Here is a 19096-nt window from a genome sequence, read left to right on the forward strand (position 1 = left end):
TGATATCATTTTTGAAGGGTTTCAAAGTAAGATATGCATCGGCCCAGGGTATAGCTGAGTTGTGTGAAGGAGGCGAAGCCGAAGGAAGAAATAAGCCACAAAGGCGCTGACGTCGACGTGAGGCCCGATTTGGGCTAGATTCCGGGGCCTGGTCGGCGTACGGGGATCCACTTTCGGAGGAGCTCCGGCGAGGGGCCGTCGTCCGGCGGGGCCTGGCGGAGCTGGGGTTGATGTGATTGGCCGCGGTGATTGTGGAGACTAAGCGAGCTTCGGGCGATCTGACGTCATGGGGCCTGGGCCGCCGACAGCGACTGGGTGGCCACGCCGAAACCAATATTCGGCCTTTTCTGCTGCATTCGCGTTGATTCCTTACCACCATCGTCCTCATCGTCCCCGACCTCTGCTCACCGTTGCGGACGTCGTTCTCACCCCTCCCCTCCCTCCCCCACCGTTCGCCACGACGTCTGACCCGGTCCCCGCCCCCTCCTCCGGCCATCCGGGGGATGCCCTCGACAGCTTTGCAGCTGCCATCTCGGCCCGTTATGCTCAGCAGACGACACCTCTCATCTCTATCAACAGCCCCTCCCTCTCGCCGCCGAAGTCGTCCCTGATGGCTCAGGCGACCGCGGCTGCCACTCCGAGCTTCATGCCGCCCCCCATCTCGTTCTCAAAGTCTCTTCCGAGCGCTGCATCGTCTTCCGGGGCCGCGTCTTCTTCCGTCGCCCTCCCTCCGAGCGCCTTCACGACGCTTCCTCCCTCCGCGCTGAAGGACGTACTATCCGACCCCTCCGCGTTGATTCTTGACATTCGACCGCACAATGCTTACGCGCAAGCCCGCTTGCCTAATGCACTGTCGCTTTCGGTTCCGTCAACCCTCCTTAAACGCCCATTGTTCTCGCTATCCAAGTTGGCGGATATGCTTCCTACGTCCTCCGCCCGGGAGAAGTTCTCAAAGTGGCCAGAGGCGTCACGTATACTTGTTTACGACGCGGACTCTGCGTCGATACCCCAGACACAGGCGAGCAACCTGCTCGGGTTGATGCGCAAGTTTCGCGGAGAAGGATTTCCGCAAGAGCGAGAAGTAGCTTGGCTTCGGGGAGGTTTCCACGCAGTATGGCGTGACTACCCTGATCTCGTGAGTCAAGAACCGCCTGCGGAGGAGGCGGAGGACGACGATATGCAGGCGGAAGCTGAGGCTGCGCCTATGGGCAAAACGATGTCTGCACCTCCGGCTACACGAGCTCTTCGCGCAAAGCAGCTGCCGATGTCTGCCTTTACGTCTGCCACGACCATTCCGTTGCGACCAAGGGTAAGTATTCCTCATTGTCTCTTCCTGCAAAATGTCACTCACCCGTATCTTCTTAGGCGATGCCTCCACCGACATCTGTGCCTATGCAGCTCGTACCGCCGACGCCCGCAATGCCTCGCGAAGACCCGTTTGCGAAGGTGTCTGCCATTCCCCCAACACCTGCATTCGAGACCGCACCGCCTATGCCAGCCCCCCAGCGATCTGGAGATTTTGCGCTGCGGCTTCCGCCCATGGGTCGCCCGAAGACCGTCGGGGGAACAAGTGGGCCACGAGGTCCATTGTATAGTATGCCTACATTGTCTCCTCAGTATACGCACTCTGGTGCGTATAATCGCAATACGAGCTTCTCCGTCCCAGGTCGACAGGTTCGTGACGATAACATGATATACCGCGTGCAACGCTGACCATGTCTACAGGTCGCGTTCAACCCCTTCTTTGACACCATTCGGCAGAACATCGAGCTCGGCAGCAGAGACGCAAAGGGCGCGCATGGAGAAGGCATACCACTCAAGCTCCCCAGGCGTGTCCGCCAACGGGTCGGTGAGTTGCCGTTCGAGTGGATCCGCCAAATCGCCAGGAAGAGCCGGCGCGTCACGGACAGCAGTAGCACTACTGAGGACAGCGACTCGTCCGCCAGTGATATCGATCTGCCCGGGGTGCAGCCAACACCTCGTCCGGAAATTCTGGGGTCAGGCGCTCCTTCACGTCCGCCGAGATTCGATGCGATGGCCCGTCGCTCGCCTCCGAAATCGCGATCGTCATCTCCATCACAACCGATACCCATCCCCCTCACGCACCCCCGAGCGGACGGGTCTTCGTCATCACCATCAAGCCCGACGCCCTCGTCACATTCGCGCTCCCCACCCGATGCGGAGGAGCTCACGCGAGCACTCGAATCCCAGTTCTACAACATAGAGCTGGGCGAGCAGAAGCGCTTACTCGGCGTCATGGAACGGCATAGTATGGAGAGCGGGAAGGTCATACAGGAGGGCGGCGGTGTGCGCGGAGCTCTCGGGGCTTTCCCGCAAGGCAAGTCCACCCAGGGGAAGCCTCTAGTCAGTGCCAGCACGGTCGGCCAGGTCGACGCAGAAGACCCCGCAGCCGTGGGCGAGGACGCCATGGCGTCCTTCCCGTATAGCATTACTGCTGGGTTGGAGAAAGGCGCCAAGAACAGGCGAGTCATGCTCATTCCTACTGACGTGTCTTGTATACTGATGTGGTCTTTCTGAAGGTATCGGAACATCTGGCCTTTCGAGCACGCACGCGTAAGGCTGCGGAAGACGAAACCGGACGACGACGATTACATGAACGCTAGCTACGTGCAGCCGCTCGGGACGACTAAGCGATACATTGCGACGCAAGGCCCCTTGCCTGCTACATTTGCGGACTTTTGGACGTGAGTCATCGCTCGATTTGACCCGTACGTTTCGACGGTCGAGAGAGCGTCGTCGGGGTGATGCGCTCGAGATTGCCTCGTCTGGCCCTTGCTTCATACTCTGCGATTGTAGCTCTTTGATCGTTACGGGCTCGGGCTATGTAATCTATCATGGCAACTCGCTGACGCTTTTTTGCAGGTTATGCTGGGAGCAAAATGTCCACGTCATCGTCATGCTGACGCGCGAGATCGAGGGCTCTTCCGTGAAGTGCGGAAAGTACTGGGAGGAGGGCTCGTACGGAACCCTTCGTCTGCGTTTGCTGGAAACAAACGACACACCCGAGCGGGAGCAGAAACGCCGCGATGTTGAGATCAACAGCGGATTTTTCCGCGCGCACGTCCCACAGGCCAAACCGAAGGCCGAGCGGAAGCCGAAGGAGAAAGGGAGCCGCGAACGAGAAGACTCTTCGACCATCAAGCGCGTCTTCGAGTTGACGAACGCCGCATACCCCCATGCACCGCCGCGAGTTGTGACGCAGTTCCAGTACCTGGAGTGGCCCGACCTGAACGTCCCCGAGGATCCCCGTGGCGTGCTCAACCTGATTCGCCAGGTCGAAGATGCCGTTGAGCAGTCTCGCAGCGCCGGAGAGAAGCAGTGGGGCGAGGGTCCGCTGCACCGGAGGACGCGTGTCAAGAAGACGAGCCCAGAGCGGCCCACGCTTGGGAACACCGCCGCGGCTGGTGCAGATCCTTCGGGCCAAGTTGACCCCGTCACGGGCGTTTCCTTACTCGCCAAGGAGAACGCGCCGGTGCTGCTGCACTGCTCCGCGGGGGTGGGACGCACGGGAGGCTTTATCGCTGTGGACGCTGTCCTCGACGGCATCCGGCGCGAGATGCGGAAGCGCAAGGAGGGCAAGGTCAAGGAGACGGCCACGGTGGAAGAAGCGTCAACCTTCGGGCAGGGGCGGTCTGGCACCGCCAGCTCGAGCCGAAGCCAGAGCACAACAAGGAGCAGGAGTCGCAGCCCGAGCATCGTCAGCCCCACGCCGGATCTCATGGAGATCGACTCGGTCCCCAGGACGCTCGCGCGCGGCCAAGAGGTCTCCCAGCTCACGGCACCGGTAGACGCCGGCGATCGCGAGGTTCATGTTCCTGTCGCGGGGTTCACGGACGCAGTGCCCATGGACATCGACGAGCGGCAGGAAGCGACGGCGATCAACGTCAAGGCACCCGTCCCGTCTACGTTCGCGTTCAAGCGCGGAGATGTGCCTCCACCGCTCATGCAGGCTTCTCCGGAGTTAGTGGACGAGGTCAGGCGCGCGACGTTCCGTGCCTGGCCCGCGACGTCCCTGGGGATGGCGTCGCCGTTGGCCGGGCCGTCGATGCCGCCGTTGGCAAATGCGTCAGTCCACCGCGGCGCGTCGAGCGTCCTGTCGGGGAGCAGCTCCGACTCATTTGCTCGCACCAGCTCCGTCGCCAACTCGCGCTCGCGTTCGTCCGTAAGCCCGCCCACAAGTCAAACGGACAGCTCAACAAGCGTGATGGTCGGCAAGACGGCCCGGCTCACGATGGCAAGTCCCTCGCCACCGACGAAGGAAGTCTCGCTACCACCGAGCGACGCAGCCAACGATCTTCTGCCGTCCTCAGCGAGGCCCAAACCCACGCCTGCCGGGCAAATGCAGCAGGGGCCAGAGGGTGCGCATCATGCTCCGTCGCGGCCGTCTTCTCAGTCGCATCGGCTCAACTCGTGGAGGTCAGAAGTGCAGTCTTCGGACCTCGGGCTGATAGAAGAATCGTCCGTGCCCACGCCCTCCAACTCCACCAAGCCGTCGCACTCGAGCTCAAGCGATACCGTCACGGGTGGGTCGGAGGCTGCTGCTCCGGTCGGCCCGCCGTCGCCGGATCTGAAGGAGCCGCGGAGACTGCACGACGACAGCACACCGCCGCTGTTGTCGATGTATGAAGACCCGATCCGGCGCGTGGTCGAGGACATGCGCGAGCAGCGCATGAGCTTGTGCCAGAGCCTGCGCCAGTACGTGTTCGTGCACCGGGCCATCATCGAGGGTGCCCTCGTCATCGTCGACGAGGAGAAGAAGAGGAAGAACAGCCTCCAGGAGTCTGCGGAAGTTGGTTCGAGCAAGACGCAGGTCTCCCCTATCCTCGAAGCACCTCGGGCCATATCACCGGTCTCCAGCATGTTGGTCGAGCCCGCCCAGGCCTCGGCAGCAGAAGGCGTGCACGCCCATGGCGTACGCCTCGGACAAGCGTTCGTGCCTTCTGACGAGCGTGAAGTCTCGCGGAAGCGCAGCTACCCGGAGTTTGTCGCCGGGAACACAATCGTCGAGGGCGTGGTCTCGCCCGCGAGCGTTGCGTCGCCTGGTCGTCCCAAGCGCGTTGGGAGCCCAGCCGAGCTGACCAAAGAGGACGTCGACGGCGGGGTGCTACTCACGAAGCGGCCAAGTGTCAAGCGCAGGCAGAGGCCGAGCGACGTGAGCGGACAGCGCCCGACATTCGACGCGGTTCTTCTCAGTTCGCAACCGCCTTCGGACGCGCGGTAGCCCGCCATTTTACCCCGGACTTTTCGGATATCTTTTCTCTTCGCATTTTCGTTCCTACATCTCTATTTCTACTCCACTCTTGTTCCTCCCACCGTATCGCTCTGGGCGTCTCACGCTCCTGCCTCCCTGTCCGTTGGAGGTTGTAGTATCTACTTGTACAGTTTCTTGTGCTCGTATATTTCCATTCCACGCATTTCTTCCATATGTACCTCTGCCATTAATCATCTGCCCTCTCCACATCCGCACCATGTATCCGTCCGCCCGTCCGCCCGCCCGTGTTGTCCAGCCCAGTCCATTCACCCGTCCACGCACGCAATGGCACGCCCTCCGTCGCATCTGCTCTCTGACCCCCGCTCGCTCGCATCGCACACACGGCCGCACATCGCTCATACTCGTATACCTCCCTACATATATGCACCGCCCCTGTAGCCCGGCGTTTCGTAGACCACATCGCGCACGCCGCCACTGTATCATACCGACATATACTGCCGCTCTCGAGCTTTCTAAACAATCGCATATGTATGTTCACGCGTCGCGTCTGGCTCGCTGCTGGGCAAGTGGCTGGGCGGCAAAGACGATTTGGTACGTGGCTATGTGCTGTTTTCTTTGCTGTTCGTATGTGATAACGGGGACAAAGGTTTTGGGGTCAACACGAGCGACAGGCGTATATATAAGCCTGGTTGCGCGCTCTGATTTTTCTCAACAGCCTTGCTACTTTCTTGCATATCTTGATTCTTGACTACTAGCCGACGCCGCGATGGGACAGGTACGCACTCGCTGCACGAAAATGCCCTCATGAACTAAAGCGGCAATATCGGCGACAGGCAGCAACACATATGGCGTTGACCGAGCCTACGGATCACCCCTCCTCTTTCAGTGATCTTGTTGCACTGCTGCCGGATGCCATGCATCGGGGCATACACACGGAGATGTACGCAAGTTCAGTTATTTCCTTGCGCTATCTCAAGCTGATGAATATACTAGGCGCGACAACGTGAGTGCAGATAGTTGACCGGTTGACCCTCCAAGCTCACTCGTTACTTACCCACGCATTTTTCAGCTGGAACTCTCAGACTACATCCTCACGCGAGCGCGCGTGGACCTCCGCCGTCATATCAACACGCGTGCCCCCATCTACAAGCTCCCACCTGAGATGTTCAGCTACATTTTCGAATACGTGGTTCAACCGAATGTTGACCGCACCGTGAAGAGCCACAAGCCGGCGACAGCACGCATACCAGAGATGCGTGCACTACTAACTCTCTCTCAAGTCTCGAGTCGGTGGCGCGCTATCGCGCTGAACACGCAGTCTCTGTGGACACACATCGACACTCGTAATGAGGTGACGCTAGAGGCTTTCTTAGCCTGCTCTCAGCAGAAGCCACTACGACTCCATATGCCCACCATGATTTACGGAAGAACAGATATGCACCGTCTGTTGCGACAGCACGGCAATCGTGTCCGACGACTCGACTTCGTCGAGACTCCCGCCGTTGGTGGGCGCCACCCGCCAATCCATCTCCTACGTCGGCTCGAATGTCTAACAGTAAGCTCAGACTGCGACTGGCGGCCGAACGAGGACCATGACGAGACCGGATGGACCGGCGCGATATCCTACCTGAAGGCGCTCGCGCTCCAGCCGTACTGTTCTTGGATGCCGGGCGACTTCTTTCCTCGCCTGACGCATCTCCACCTCTCGCACTTCCACGAGCGCGTCCGGGGGCAGGAGGCGATGGACTACCTGGCGATCCTCCTCCGGCGCACCCCGGCCCTGCAGTTCTTGCAGCTGTCGGGCCTCGAGCTCGAGTCGTTCTTCACTTCGGTCTCTCCGCCTGTCCCCCTGCACTCGCTCCGCGCACTGATGTGCCTCGAGAGCGATATGGCGGCCGCGTTGCGTTTCCTCGAGTCGCTTGACCTCCCAGAGCACGCGCTGGTACGTCTGGACGGTCTGAGTCGCTGGCAGTGGAATCCGCCCGTGGCCTACTTCACTCGCCCTCTCCCTTCGCTCGGCCTCGTCGCGAGCTTCGATCACCTGGAAGTGGTGGCAGACGAGACGGCCCTGCACGTAGTGGCCCAAGGGGAGCGATCCGGATTGTGGATACGGGCGGACAGCTTTCACGAGACGCCAAACTCGCAAGACCACTGGACGGAGTGGGTGACCAGCATGGGCGCCATGCTGTCGCTCGCCTCCATTAGGACGCTGCACATCTGCGTGCTGGACCCTGACCTGCTCCCCGCGCTGCTGCCACTTTTGCCGAATCTGGTCGAGTTGGCGGTGCGCATCCACCCGCGGTTCATGGGGTACGATGAGGGCCCCTGCTGGTCTCTTCTCGACTGTCTGTACACGACCCTCACCCCAGGAGAGACCTCTTGTTGTCCGGCGCTACAGACCCTCGCAGTCGAGATTTTGACAGAGGACCCAGACCAATTTCGCCTTCCGGGTGCACCGGGGAGATATGACAACATGCGTACCGTGCTGGAGATGGTGGCGGCTCGTTCAAGCGTGGGCAAGCCTCTGCGCCGCCTCGCGATGCAGCCGTACTGCGACTGTCCCGAGGGGCACGTCACGATGATAGAAACCTTCAGGACCGCCCTCGCGCCATTCGAAGAATACGTCGCCGTCGTTGAGGTGGTGGAGAGTGGGAAGTCGGTGCTGTGTCCACTCGAGATGCGGGGCATGTGGAACGTGAGTGGCGCGGAGGAGTATTGGGACGTTGCGCCGGGGGATCGGCCGGAGTACCGTCTTCCATGGGATGAGTAGACTACAGTCTCTGGCAGGTTGGGTATGTCTGCTCTCGTATCGTATCAACATCCATCTCGGTGGACTTAACCTCGTCATGTTTGGCAACCTGGCATGATATTGCATGTGTTCCCTATCAGGCCCATCAGTGTGTATCTTGCTTTCAAGGCTCATGGAGGTGAAGCTTTCAAGTAGACGTGTCGAAGGTAGCCGGCGAGGCTGTTGAGCCTCGTCCGCACGATCACTGCCGCAGTACAGGGAGTCCAAGCGGACCAAAGCATCTTCAGGGAGCTCGAGGTGCTCAAGGAGTGAGAGTGCAGCGCCCAGATCACTGTCATCGCACGTGATGGCACGAAGTGAGCTGAGGACGACACTGGCACTAGCAGTAGACGCGAGAGTAGAGACAAGTTTCGGAAGTTGTGTGAGATGAAAGTATTTGAGGAGCGGATTGTTCGACAGTAGGAGGGTCAGATGGTGGATGGTGTTACCATGCAGCATGCGTCCTTTGAAGTTGGAGAGGTAGAGGTGGGTCAGGTACGGGAAGTAGTTCCCTGGAAGCCACATGCAGACCGGTTGGAGGGCGAATGCCTTGAGATTGGTGATACGTTCTCCGAAGAGGAAAGGGCTGGTTGATTCGGCATTGTCCAAGTCGTGGATGAGATCGCACTCGGAGGAGACGGTCAGACAGTCAAGGAGGGGTGCTCTGAAACTCAGACACGTCGGAGGACATATCCAATCCGGATATTCGGTGAGATCTAGCCGCCGGATTCGGTAGCCCTGCACCGCTAGAAGTCGATCCATATGCTTGGGATCTTCAGTAAGCAGATGGAGCGACAGTGGCATCACTTGTGAGCGCTCCAGAAACGCATCGAGCTGCGCCTCATTTCGATTGTCGGCGCGCGTCCAGAGGGAAGGTGTCTTCAGTGCAAGGGTGCGCCACCTGCTAGAGACGTAGGACAATATGAGGACGGGACCCATCTGTACACATGCATCTACCCTGTTGTAGAGTCTGGTCATCCCGTCGCTATCGGCGGAAAGAACCACTTCATGGAAGATGATGCTGAGGATCTCAGGGGGGAGTCTATCGATCGGCGCGAGGGCGTTGAAGCGGCGACGAAGCCCAACGAGCACCTTTGTAAGTTTAGACTCTGATCGTGCGAGCTGAGTAGAGACACGTTAGCCACGGTGCTTAGAGCAAAAAGGTTTGGGCGCAAACACACATCTTCTTGACTCGTGCTATTGAAGAGATTCCTTAGTGGAAAAAACGTGGGTGAGGTGATGACATGTCTTAAGTACTTACCTGAGAGTCTGGCTGTCCCGATGAAGAGCATCTTGCAGCAGCGCGACGAGGTCGTCGAATGACTGCTTTTTGTCAGAACTCGCCATGTCTATTATTTGTTCGTGTTATATTCAGAAGGCTTTGACATACACATGCAAACAACGCTCGGAAAGCTCCGGGTCCAATTCGAGCGCCCATGCTGGTCCCCGTAACTTTATTTCTCAACCACTACACCCGTTTGAACAGCGAAGAGTCCCCGAAATGGGTACAGAGTTGGTCGCTGACGACTCGGAACTCCATGTCATTGCGGAAGGCCCACAGTCGGGACTTTGGATACGGGCTTCCTGCGCCGGGCCCGAGGACGGCGACGAGGGCTGGGTGGCGTGGATATCTATGCTACACGTCATGCTTTCCCTCACTTCCATCCACACGCTGTATATCTCCGTCATTGCACCTTCCATTCTCCCCCACCTCCTACATCACATGCCAAGCCTAACGCAGCTTACCGTATACATCAATCCGGACGCTATGCAGATCGACGAGGTGCTGTGCTGTCGACTCTTGCTCAGTAACCTCTACTCCGCACTTGCGGAGGAACCTCTTCACTGCCCAGCCCTCGAATCCCTGACCATTGAATCAAGAGAGGGAGACCCGGGGTCCTTCCGTTTGCCAACTCCGTTGCCAGAGGACTCCGACGAGTGGCCAGGCCCGCCAGATGCGGGCGTCCTGTTGAGGATGGTAGACATCCGCTCGCGGCTGGACAAGCCGCTTCACCGGTTTGTGCTGCACCCTCATTGGCACCTGGACGACCGCTTGGACCTGCTCGAGGAGTTCGAGGAACCTCTTGCCATGCTCAAGAAGCACGTCGCATCGGTGGTGTTGGTGGAGGACGGCGAGGTGCTATTGAGTGCGCCAATCTTCAACATGAGGGCGATGTGGCAGGTGGACGGGATCGAGAATCACTGGGAGCTCGCGGACGGCGACAGGCCGATGTACCGCATTCCAATGGCATAGTTATGTATGGGTGCGCTTTCCTTCTCGTAGTGGTAGTATTGATTATGATCGTCGGCTGACGATTTTCGCACGCAGATGTCCAGCGTAGGTTCACAAGTCCACGCGACGTATTGTAGAGGCCGATCGATGAGTACATTCATCTGACTGCTCCTTTGAACGACCATCATGGCGTGCGACACTCTAAAATTCAATACCATTGTTGCGGGTTTAGAGGAGGCGTTGTTTCGTGATGCACAGGAGGCTAGGTAAACGGATCAGTGAATCTTTGCATTTACTCCCGCTCATGATATTTGTAGCTACCAAGATGTACGTGGAAGGCGGTCGCATTGGCACTCTAAACTCGATAATTAACTACTTACCAGCTGCTGGTTGCACACGAAACCATGGCACGCGTCCTCATTCGGCTCTGCCGCCAGCTGAATGCGCTCACACCCGTGGGCAAGTTACCTCCCGAACTCCTCAGCCGCGTCTTCATGTTCTGCGTGCACCCCCCTGAAAACAGAACCGTGCACAACCTGCTGAACACCACCCATCGACTGACACCGACGGGCTCACTACTCTGCATCACTGGTGTATGCTCGCAGTGGCGCTCTGTCGCCCTGAATACCCCGGTTCTCTGGACGCATATCGATGTCCAGAATCCCACTCAGCTAGAAGCATTCATATCTCGCTCACAGTCCATGTCTCTTTCCCTCGTCGTCCGTTCGATGCGTCTCCGCTCGGTGCTCGAGCGCTATGGTTCGCGCCTGCGCAGGTTGGATGTCACCTTGACGGGCGATTTCAGATCACTATCTGGCTTGTTCAACTTGGAAATCGACCTGCCTCGGCTGGAGTGCCTGACGGTTCGCGCATGGAGCGAATACGGCCCGCAGGTTGATGAACCGGGAGCCATTCCGGCTACACTCTTCGGTCAACCCATCTCTCGCGTCACGGCGCTTGCGCTCAGGGAAGATATCTCGTGGTGTCCACGAACTTCATTCCCGAACCTCACACATCTGTATCTGGGTTGGGACGGAGGCCAGTCATGGCTGTCGGAAGATCCGATCAATTATCTGGGATCACTGCTTCGACACACACCTGCACTTCAGCATCTACATCTCGTCAACTTGGTAGAAATGTTCGACGAAACTCGTCCATCTTTCGCGATCCCTCTCCCCTGCATGCGCTCGGTAGTATGCTGCTCCAGCGATATGGGAACCGCCCTCTACCTTCTCCTCCTCTTACAGCTCCCCGAGACTGTGTTTGTGCGCCTGCACGACACGACTAGCATCGCCGACTTCCCAGAGGCAAACTTCCCTCCACGCACAGCTTCACCCCTCTTCCTGGCCAGTTTCAGTGATGCACAACTCATAGCTAGTCGCCATCAGCTATTCCTCGTCGCCGAAGGCCCTCACAGCGGTTTCTGGCTCCACAGACCGGCCGCGTACATGGTCAGCGATCGCAGCGGCTGGGGCTCGTACTTATCCGGAATAGAGCATCTAGGCCTCCTGCCATCTATCCAGACACTGCGCCTGAACGCGAAGGACGATGCCGACGCCGTGTTACAGCTGCTCCGTTGCATCCATAGTTTGGTCGAACTCACAGTCGTCATCGAGGATGGATCACAGGAGGACGTCCATTACAACGCCCGTGCTATCTATGCAGCCCTTAAGGACCCTACATGCTGTCCACAGCTGCGCTCGCTGGTCGTACTCGCCAGTACGCACGACCCCGAGAACCTGTGCCCCTCACTGCTGCTCAACATGCTGGAAACGCGCGCGCGTCAGGGCTGGGCACTCCGTCGTCTTGCCATACAGCAATGGTTGCCGTTGGAGTCGTCACAAGACCCTAATACTGTCCGCATCGAGCGCGAGCGATGGAACCAGGCATACGTGTCCATATCTGTGCCCGCGAAGACGCACGTCCAGGTCGTCGAAGTCGCGAGCGGCGAGGACCTCCGCCCGTTCACGATGCGAGATGTTTGGGAGGTGGAGGGGGCGGAGGACTACTGGAAGATCGAAATAGCGCATCGGCCGAAGTATCCCGGGCCGTTGTGAGAGTAGCAGACGGCTTAGGGCGTTTGGAAGGGTACGACGAGACGTGAGTAAGTATACTTCTCTGGCAGGGTCAGACATTTTTATCTCACTCCTCCATGTTAACAGGGTCCCACGTGTAGCTCATGTTTGTCGTTACATGCTATCCACTACAGATCATGGACTGACGACCTTGGGAATTAAACGCTTACCAGAGTATGGCTTGTGTTATTTACAGGAGCCTCCAAGCGCTCTCAGGCAGTGGCATCACTGTGTGTCGATCCCTCGGAAGATGGAGGCGGTCTACTCTGCTGATCTGTAGAACGGCTATGGGCGTTACTATCAGCTGAAATGAATCATAATCTTTCACACACAGATGTCGGGAAGATACCATCTAGCTCATGTAGATGCACGCGCGATCTAACCCTACCTCACTTTTTCGTCAGCCTATCCTCCCAACCACCACCATGTTGGATGCTAGCAGTCAAACAAGATTTACTACGCTCGTTACGGAGCTGGAGCATGCGTTTCTACGCGATGCGCAGGAGGCTAGGTAATTTCTTGCTCGACTCCGTGTACCCGGTGCGCGCTCAGCTTACACTGGCATTCTTATAGATACGAAGACGTACGTGGACGGCTGCGCCCCTCTTCAAGGCCTCTATATGACTGATGATTCACCCTCTTCAGCTGCTATCCGCACACGCCACTATAGAGCTTGTCCTCATTCAGGTCCGCCGTCGATTGAACGGATTCATACCGGTGGGAGCACTGCCTCCCGAACTCCTGAGTCGTGTCTTCGCGTTGTCCACGCAGCTCCCCGAGTACGACGCGGTATACCACCTGCGTGATACGGCCGGTAAGGCTGCACCACTTGTGACTTCGGGCTCGTCGAGGCTACTCTCCCTAATCCATGTCTGCTCCCACTGGCGCCTTGTCGCCTTGAACACCCCCGTTCTCTGGACACATGTTGACGACCGACATCCCGAGCAGACAGAGATGTTCATATCTCGCTCGCAGCCCATGACGCTTTCCGTCGTTGTGGATGCAACACGCCTCAGCACTGGGACGCTCGAACACTATGGATCCAGGTTGCGCAGGCTGGACATCATCATATCCGACAGTATCACCTCTCCCGGCCCCCTACTTCGCTTGGCGCTGAACCAGCCCGCGCTGGACTGCCTCACCATCAACTCAAAATGTCGCATATCGAGGGATCGTCTAGAAACCAGCCCGAGAACGTTTGGACAATCTGCGTCCCACCTCAAAGCGCTAGCCCTCCGCCTCGTCCCGTTGTGGCACGCAGGGATTCAGTTCTCGGACCTCACACATCTATACTTGGACTGGGGAGAAGACTCCGCATGGCCTTCAGAGAACGAGCCCGTTCGCCACCTATTGTCCCTCCTTTCACATACTCCTGCACTCCAACACCTACATCTCGTCCATCTGGACGATTCGGAACCAGTCTCCCATGTCATAGTCTCACCCTCGCCGATCCCTCTCAACTCCATCCGCGCAGTGACATGCTCACGTAGCAATATGTCCACCGCATTCCACCTCCTTTCCATCCTGAAGCTCCCCGAGACCGCATTCGTGCGTCTCGACAAGCTAGAACGCACCGTTCCTCTGGTGGCAGCACTTGCGCCGCGCACCGGTTCGCCGCTTCTCGTGTCAAGCCTCCGCCATGCCCAGCTTGTGATAGACAGCGACAACCTCTTCCTTCTCGCCGAGGGCCCCGAATCCGGCCTCTGGATCAGAGGTTCGATAGCGTATATCGAACTCGAGGGGAGCGACCCTAGTTGGCGCTGGGGCTCATACATAACAGCACTGAACCGTTTGGACATCCTATCGTTTATCCAGACGCTGCGTCTGAAAATTGAGCAGGACAGAAACGCTATACTCGAGCTTCTCAGCCAAATGCACAACGTGGAAACCCTCACCGTCATCATCGAGGGTGAACACTGGCAGAGCGTCCGCGCCAACGCCCGCGCGATCTACACAGCGCTCAGCGACCCGGAAGCCTGCCCACGCCTGCGCTCCTTGGTCATCCTATTCGGCATCAAGAATAGCGAGCACTTGTGCCGACCGGGACTGGTTTCCATGCTGCAGGCGCGCGCCCTCCAGGGCCGCCCGCTCGGCCGTCTTGCCGTCAAGCAGTGGTGGACTCCTACCACAGACCCCAAGGAGGTGAGGGACCAGCGCGGACGCCGGGAGGCAGAGTTGCAGGACGTTTTCTCCGTTGCTAGGCAGTACGTCGAGGTCTTGGAGATCGTGGAAGGCGACGACATCCTCCCGTTCGCGCCACGGGATGCTTGGAAGACGGACGGAGCGGAGGACTACTGGGACATACTGCCAGAAGACCAACCCAAGTACGACCCGCCACCGCAGTGGCCAACTGCAAGGGAGAATTAGAAGGAGGGGGGACAGTAGGGTCGCGCCGCTCAGGATCTGTTAAGAGTGAGTGCTCATGTTTGTTACGCGACGTTGTCGCGCTCGTATCCGAGCAGTGGGTGGCTGACAACATGGTAAATTCTAATTCAAGTAATATATGATAGGGCACCTCGTAGGCCATGACGGCTCCCTACCTCATAGGAAGGCCTGCGCTTGCAGCATCCACAAGCGGGCGTATTCCCCTTGCCGCTTCAGCAGCTCGTCATGCGTCCCCGCCTCGACGACGACAGAGTCGTTCATATATCTGCCCACCCATAATCAGTGACCCATCGTCATGGTAAGTGCGAAAACTGATACTCACAATATGAGGTCCGCGTGTCGCGTGAGGTTACCGAAGCGATGAGACGAGAACACCATCGTCTTGTTTCCTCGGAGCTCGCGCAGTCGTGCGAAGAGATCTTTCGTATCGTATAAGTAACGCAACTATGCAAGCTGATTCACGCGACGTACCATGCTCCGCCGTTGGATCGAGCGATGCGCTCGGCTCGTCGAACAGAAGCAGACCGACCTTCGCGTCCTCAGACACCACAGACCTCATAAAGGTCCGCGACCTATGGTTGCACATTAGTTCGACCACTTCTTACAGACAATGCCCAACTTACACGGCAAGCCTCTGCATTTGCCCCCCACTCAACGTCGGCCCACTGCGCGCAGACATCCCGCCGGCGCCGCGAACGCCCGAGTAGTCGATATTCCGCCCGAACAGCGACGTCGTGCCCTCCGGGATGCCCGAGAAGTAGTCGCGCACGGGGCGCTCGAGGTACGTGTCGAAGGCCTCGGGGAGGCGTCCCACGAACTCAGCTGCGCCGCCGAGCTCGGCCGCGCGCCGCACGCGGTCGTCGTCACGGAAGTGCGCGGGGTCGCCGAGCGCGATGTTGTCGCGGATCTGCAAGGAACGTCAATCAGCGATCTGGCTAACAGATTGTGAGAGACGCACTGAGAGGGGGAAGTGCGTGTAGTCTTGGAAGAGGACGGAGATGGCTTGGCGGAGGTCGTAAAGCCTGAGTGTGCGGATGTCGTGCCCATCGAGGAGGATCTGGCCCTCCTCCGCGTCGTATAGGCGCGCGACGAGTTTGAGGATGGTGCTCTTCCCAGAGCCGTTCGCGCCGACGATGACGCACAGTTGCCCAGCGGAAAGTTTGAAAGAGACGTCGCGCAGGGCGTACTGGTCGGATCCGGGATATTTGAACGAGACGTTCCTGTACAACGGCATTCAGAACCGGTTTTGATCATGTCCTTTAAGATACATACCGGAACTCGAGCGCGACTCCATGCTGGATCTTCTTCGCGTCTTCAGGGAACGGCACCTTCCCGTCGGGTATGCGGTTCGGGATCTGACCGACATTATACAGCCTACGCACAGTCGCGAGCTGCTCCGTGACGGAGCCGGTCTGCTCGAAGAAGCGCCAGAGGGTGTACGAGAACTGCGACGTCGTCTGCTGGAGCAGGTTCAGTGACGCTAGCGAGACCGGCATCGAAGCTGGATATTGCACGGCGCGCAGCGTGAACACGATCTACAGAGCTGTCAGTGAAAAATAAGTGTGAGTGTGGGCTGGGGCGCACCTGCGGGAGCTCGCGAAGGGGATCCTGGACGAAGGTAAGGAAGCCGAAGCGCTGGCGGCCGCGCGAGATGCGCCTCATTTCCATGAAGTCGACTGCGTTGTCGGGCCCGACACGCTCAGAGATCTCCTTGAACTCTGCAAAATTTTAAGCGCTACATACACCAAACTTGACGAGTGTCGTACCTGATGTCATGAACTCGGACAGGTTGCCTGCGATCAGCTCTTTCCGGTGCTCGGTGTTGTTTACGACGTGCTTCAAGCCGACCATGCGGATGTAGTCCTTATCCTTTGTCGTCGCAGCCCACACTTTATGGATGATTAGTATACCACACACAGAGGAAGACAGCGCAGTAACCTTGTCCATTTGCAAGCACTGTCCAGCGCGTGACCCACTCGCTCAGCGACGCCGAGAAGCTCAGGACGGCGAGCAGGAACCCGTCTTGCTGAGCCCCCAGCACCTGCGTAAGCACGGTCACCTGGGAGACGACCTGGATGGACGTCGACACGATACCGGACGCCATGACGAGCGTGTCCCAGGCTATGCTGCCCGAGGTCGAGGATGCTTCCTCGAGTTGCCGCTGGACCATAGGGTCCTCGAACGTCGGGAGGTCCAATCGTGCCCGCGCGTGAAAGAGGTGCAGAGAGTATTGTTGCTTGAGACGTCGGGAGAGTGGTCCGCGGAGCTCCTGTAGTGCGTGGTTGAGCAATCGTCGCCCGAGCGTGCATGCGATGCGGCCACCACAGATGTGGAATAGCTGGTTTTTGTCGACTGTACGTGTCTCTATCGCGGTTTGTAGCTGTAAATGGTATGATTAGCTGAGTCGTTGACATGGTCGTGGACTGTTCGGCAGTCCATGTCTTTGCGGGGTGGCAAACGTTATACGGGTTTCGAGGTGCGTCTGTGTTGTTAGACGGTTGAGATACGGGTCCCAAGCTAAACCCTCCGAAATTTGCACTCATAGATACACATGAAGAGTCATACGCGCTCGCGGTGGATACTTCACGAAACACAGTCAGACCTTGGGTTATAGACTTACTATAGTGATCAGTTGTCCAGAATACCTAACAGACAGGACGGCTCAGCACGCGTGTTCAACATACCAATAAATTAACGATTGTACCATAATGACGCAGCGGGTAGCAAAGAATGCAGAAAGTCGGCCGCGAGGTACGACACAAGCAGGAACCAGCAGCTCCGGATGGACAGGATGTCGCGGAGCATGCGCAGCAGGTACGGAAGACACGCATACGCCTCAAGCAGCTTTTCTAGCCAGCTTGACCCAGGTATGTGCTCAAAATCCGGGTTCTGCTCCTCGTAGAGGTCCCATACGCCGATGCGGGTGTGCTTCACGCGGCGGGTGTCGTCCGGGTTGAACGTGCCCTTCTTCTTGCTGCGAGCCTGACCCCAGCGTTTTCCCGAGCGAGCCATGCCAAGTGAGTGAAAGCGTCGTCAGTAATTCACGGTCGTACAGTGTCGTATATAAAGCAGAGAACGCGAGATGGATGGGTTTGGCTGCGCAGAGGAGGAGTGGGAGGAGGAAACGGTGGTGGTGGTGGCACCTTAAGGACTCGCACGCGTCCACAGACGCCCATATACGGGTTGCCTTTTCGAGAGAAACTGACGCGTCCTGCAGACGCGTCCTCGCGCGCCTCCGCGGACACCACGACCTCCACCTCCACCATCTCCCAGATACTCCCTCAACGAACATGGTATGTTGGCTAAGCATACAGAGGTTGGATGCAGCGAACTCACTCCGGATTCCCTCAGGATTCTCTGCGCATTGTACCCGCTCGCGACGATAAACCCGCAACGACCCAGGACACGAGCAACAGCTTTGGTCTGCACGACACGCTCCAGTATGGCCCTCGGAGTCTTGCGACTGAGGTTCGGAAGAATGGTGCTGTGAAGGATCGTCTTGAGAACGTACGTCTCCGCCCCTAGGGATATCTGCCTGCGCTAACCATTCTCCGCCGCCTTTCTTCGTAATCCTTTCCCGGATGCCGGGATGGTTCGAATTTCGATGCGTATCGAACAGTGGGAGGCAACGCAGGACAACCTGAAGCTCCAGATGCAAAGGCAGCTCTTCGGCCTGCACATGCCCATGCGCATCCTGATGGAGCGCAAGCTCGTGAGCCAGGTACGTTTCTACTCCGTGTGCATATATGGTTCCCCATAGCTCACACCATTCCTACTCGCAGAACTCACACATGCCCGCGCTCTCGCAATCCAACCTCCACCTTGACATTCTCATGGGACGCGATGAGATGCTCGAGTGCCCAGACTTCATGATGCCTGGTATGTATTCGGCGTGGATATACATTTCTTGTACCTCAGACTAACGTGTTGAACTTTCCAGCGGCCGAGCTCAGGCAGCCCAGCGATATCCACGCAGACATGGAGAAGAAGCTGCGCATGTAATCTATCCTTGGGGTGTGCTGAGGGTACTACGTCGTAGCCACTCATCTGCGCGCGGCGCATCTGTATTGTATTCTACGTCAATCGTCTGATCAACCGGAACCCGAGTGTCGGAGAGAGAACGCCGCCCCCTATCCATGCGAACCTCGGTGCGCCGCACTGTCACCGCGCGGGTGCGCGCGATGACTCGCCCCGCCCACCTGACCCCGCCCCCTTTCCATATCAGGCAAAAGCCGCCGCGCGGCGCGCCCGGCACCGCGTGATGGCGACGATCGAGGCGCGGCGCGGTGTGCAAGCGCCGGCGCGTCGCGCCCTCATTTAAGCCACGCGTGAGACGCGATCACGGGCAGCCACACCCCGCGTTGTTCTCCTTCTCCCCGGGG

At 58.3% G+C, this 19096-nt stretch overlaps 7 protein-coding genes across 7 annotated transcripts; 5 read left to right on the forward strand and 2 right to left on the reverse strand.

Annotated features, from left to right (window-relative positions):
• The first annotated feature begins 591 nt into the window (after nt 1–591).
• TRAVEDRAFT_55884 (uncharacterized protein) lies at nt 592–5586 on the forward strand. The gene is made up of 5 exons (XM_008034236.1): nt 592–1309; nt 1366–1674; nt 1726–2483; nt 2541–2705; nt 2884–5586. Exons 1-5 carry the CDS (start codon nt 611–613, stop codon nt 5240–5242), a joined length of 4290 nt encoding a protein of 1429 aa, XP_008032427.1. The 5' UTR covers nt 592–610; the 3' UTR covers nt 5243–5586.
• A 413-nt stretch (nt 5587–5999) lies between these two features.
• On the forward strand, nt 6000–8003 carry TRAVEDRAFT_42687 (uncharacterized protein; the record flags this gene model as incomplete). The annotated part of the gene is made up of 4 exons (XM_008034109.1): nt 6000–6008; nt 6067–6173; nt 6227–6236; nt 6303–8003. 4 exons carry the CDS (start codon nt 6000–6002, stop codon nt 8001–8003), a joined length of 1827 nt encoding a protein of 608 aa, XP_008032300.1.
• Nucleotides 8004–8152: 149 nt separating this feature from the next.
• On the reverse strand, nt 8153–9368 carry TRAVEDRAFT_42688 (uncharacterized protein; the record flags this gene model as incomplete). Its single annotated transcript, XM_008034110.1, has 4 exons — nt 8153–8166; nt 8222–9143; nt 9203–9218; nt 9283–9368. The coding sequence occupies 4 exons, from the start codon at nt 9366–9368 to the stop codon at nt 8153–8155; spliced, it is 1038 nt and encodes a 345-aa protein (XP_008032301.1).
• Nucleotides 9369–9522: 154 nt separating this feature from the next.
• TRAVEDRAFT_42689 (uncharacterized protein) lies at nt 9523–12311 on the forward strand (the record flags this gene model as incomplete). The annotated part of the gene is made up of 3 exons (XM_008034111.1): nt 9523–10253; nt 10572–10581; nt 10638–12311. The coding sequence occupies 3 exons, from the start codon at nt 9523–9525 to the stop codon at nt 12309–12311; spliced, it is 2415 nt and encodes an 804-aa protein (XP_008032302.1).
• Nucleotides 12312–12754: 443 nt separating this feature from the next.
• Nucleotides 12755–14696, forward strand: TRAVEDRAFT_42690 (uncharacterized protein; the record flags this gene model as incomplete). Its single annotated transcript, XM_008034112.1, has 3 exons — nt 12755–12840; nt 12903–12912; nt 12975–14696. The coding sequence occupies 3 exons, from the start codon at nt 12755–12757 to the stop codon at nt 14694–14696; spliced, it is 1818 nt and encodes a 605-aa protein (XP_008032303.1).
• Nucleotides 14697–14796: 100 nt separating this feature from the next.
• TRAVEDRAFT_68818 (P-loop containing nucleoside triphosphate hydrolase protein) lies at nt 14797–17726 on the reverse strand (the record flags this gene model as incomplete). Its single annotated transcript, XM_008035191.1, has 11 exons — nt 14797–14979; nt 15037–15133; nt 15186–15286; nt 15338–15621; nt 15673–15934; nt 15987–16249; nt 16299–16432; nt 16481–16603; nt 16653–17094; nt 17335–17359; nt 17419–17726. 11 exons carry the CDS (start codon nt 17724–17726, stop codon nt 14871–14873), a joined length of 2148 nt encoding a protein of 715 aa, XP_008033382.1. The 3' UTR covers nt 14797–14870.
• A 309-nt stretch (nt 17727–18035) lies between these two features.
• Nucleotides 18036–18716, forward strand: TRAVEDRAFT_108502 (proteasome maturation factor UMP1; the record flags this gene model as incomplete). Its single annotated transcript, XM_008035192.1, has 4 exons — nt 18036–18221; nt 18334–18435; nt 18497–18593; nt 18655–18716. 4 exons carry the CDS (start codon nt 18036–18038, stop codon nt 18714–18716), a joined length of 447 nt encoding a protein of 148 aa, XP_008033383.1.
• Nucleotides 18717–19096: the final 380 nt, after the last annotated feature.

The sequence above is a fragment of the Trametes versicolor genome, assembly GCF_000271585.1.
Source record: "Trametes versicolor FP-101664 SS1 unplaced genomic scaffold TRAVEscaffold_1, whole genome shotgun sequence".
Lineage (NCBI taxonomy): Eukaryota > Fungi > Basidiomycota > Agaricomycetes > Polyporales > Polyporaceae > Trametes > Trametes versicolor.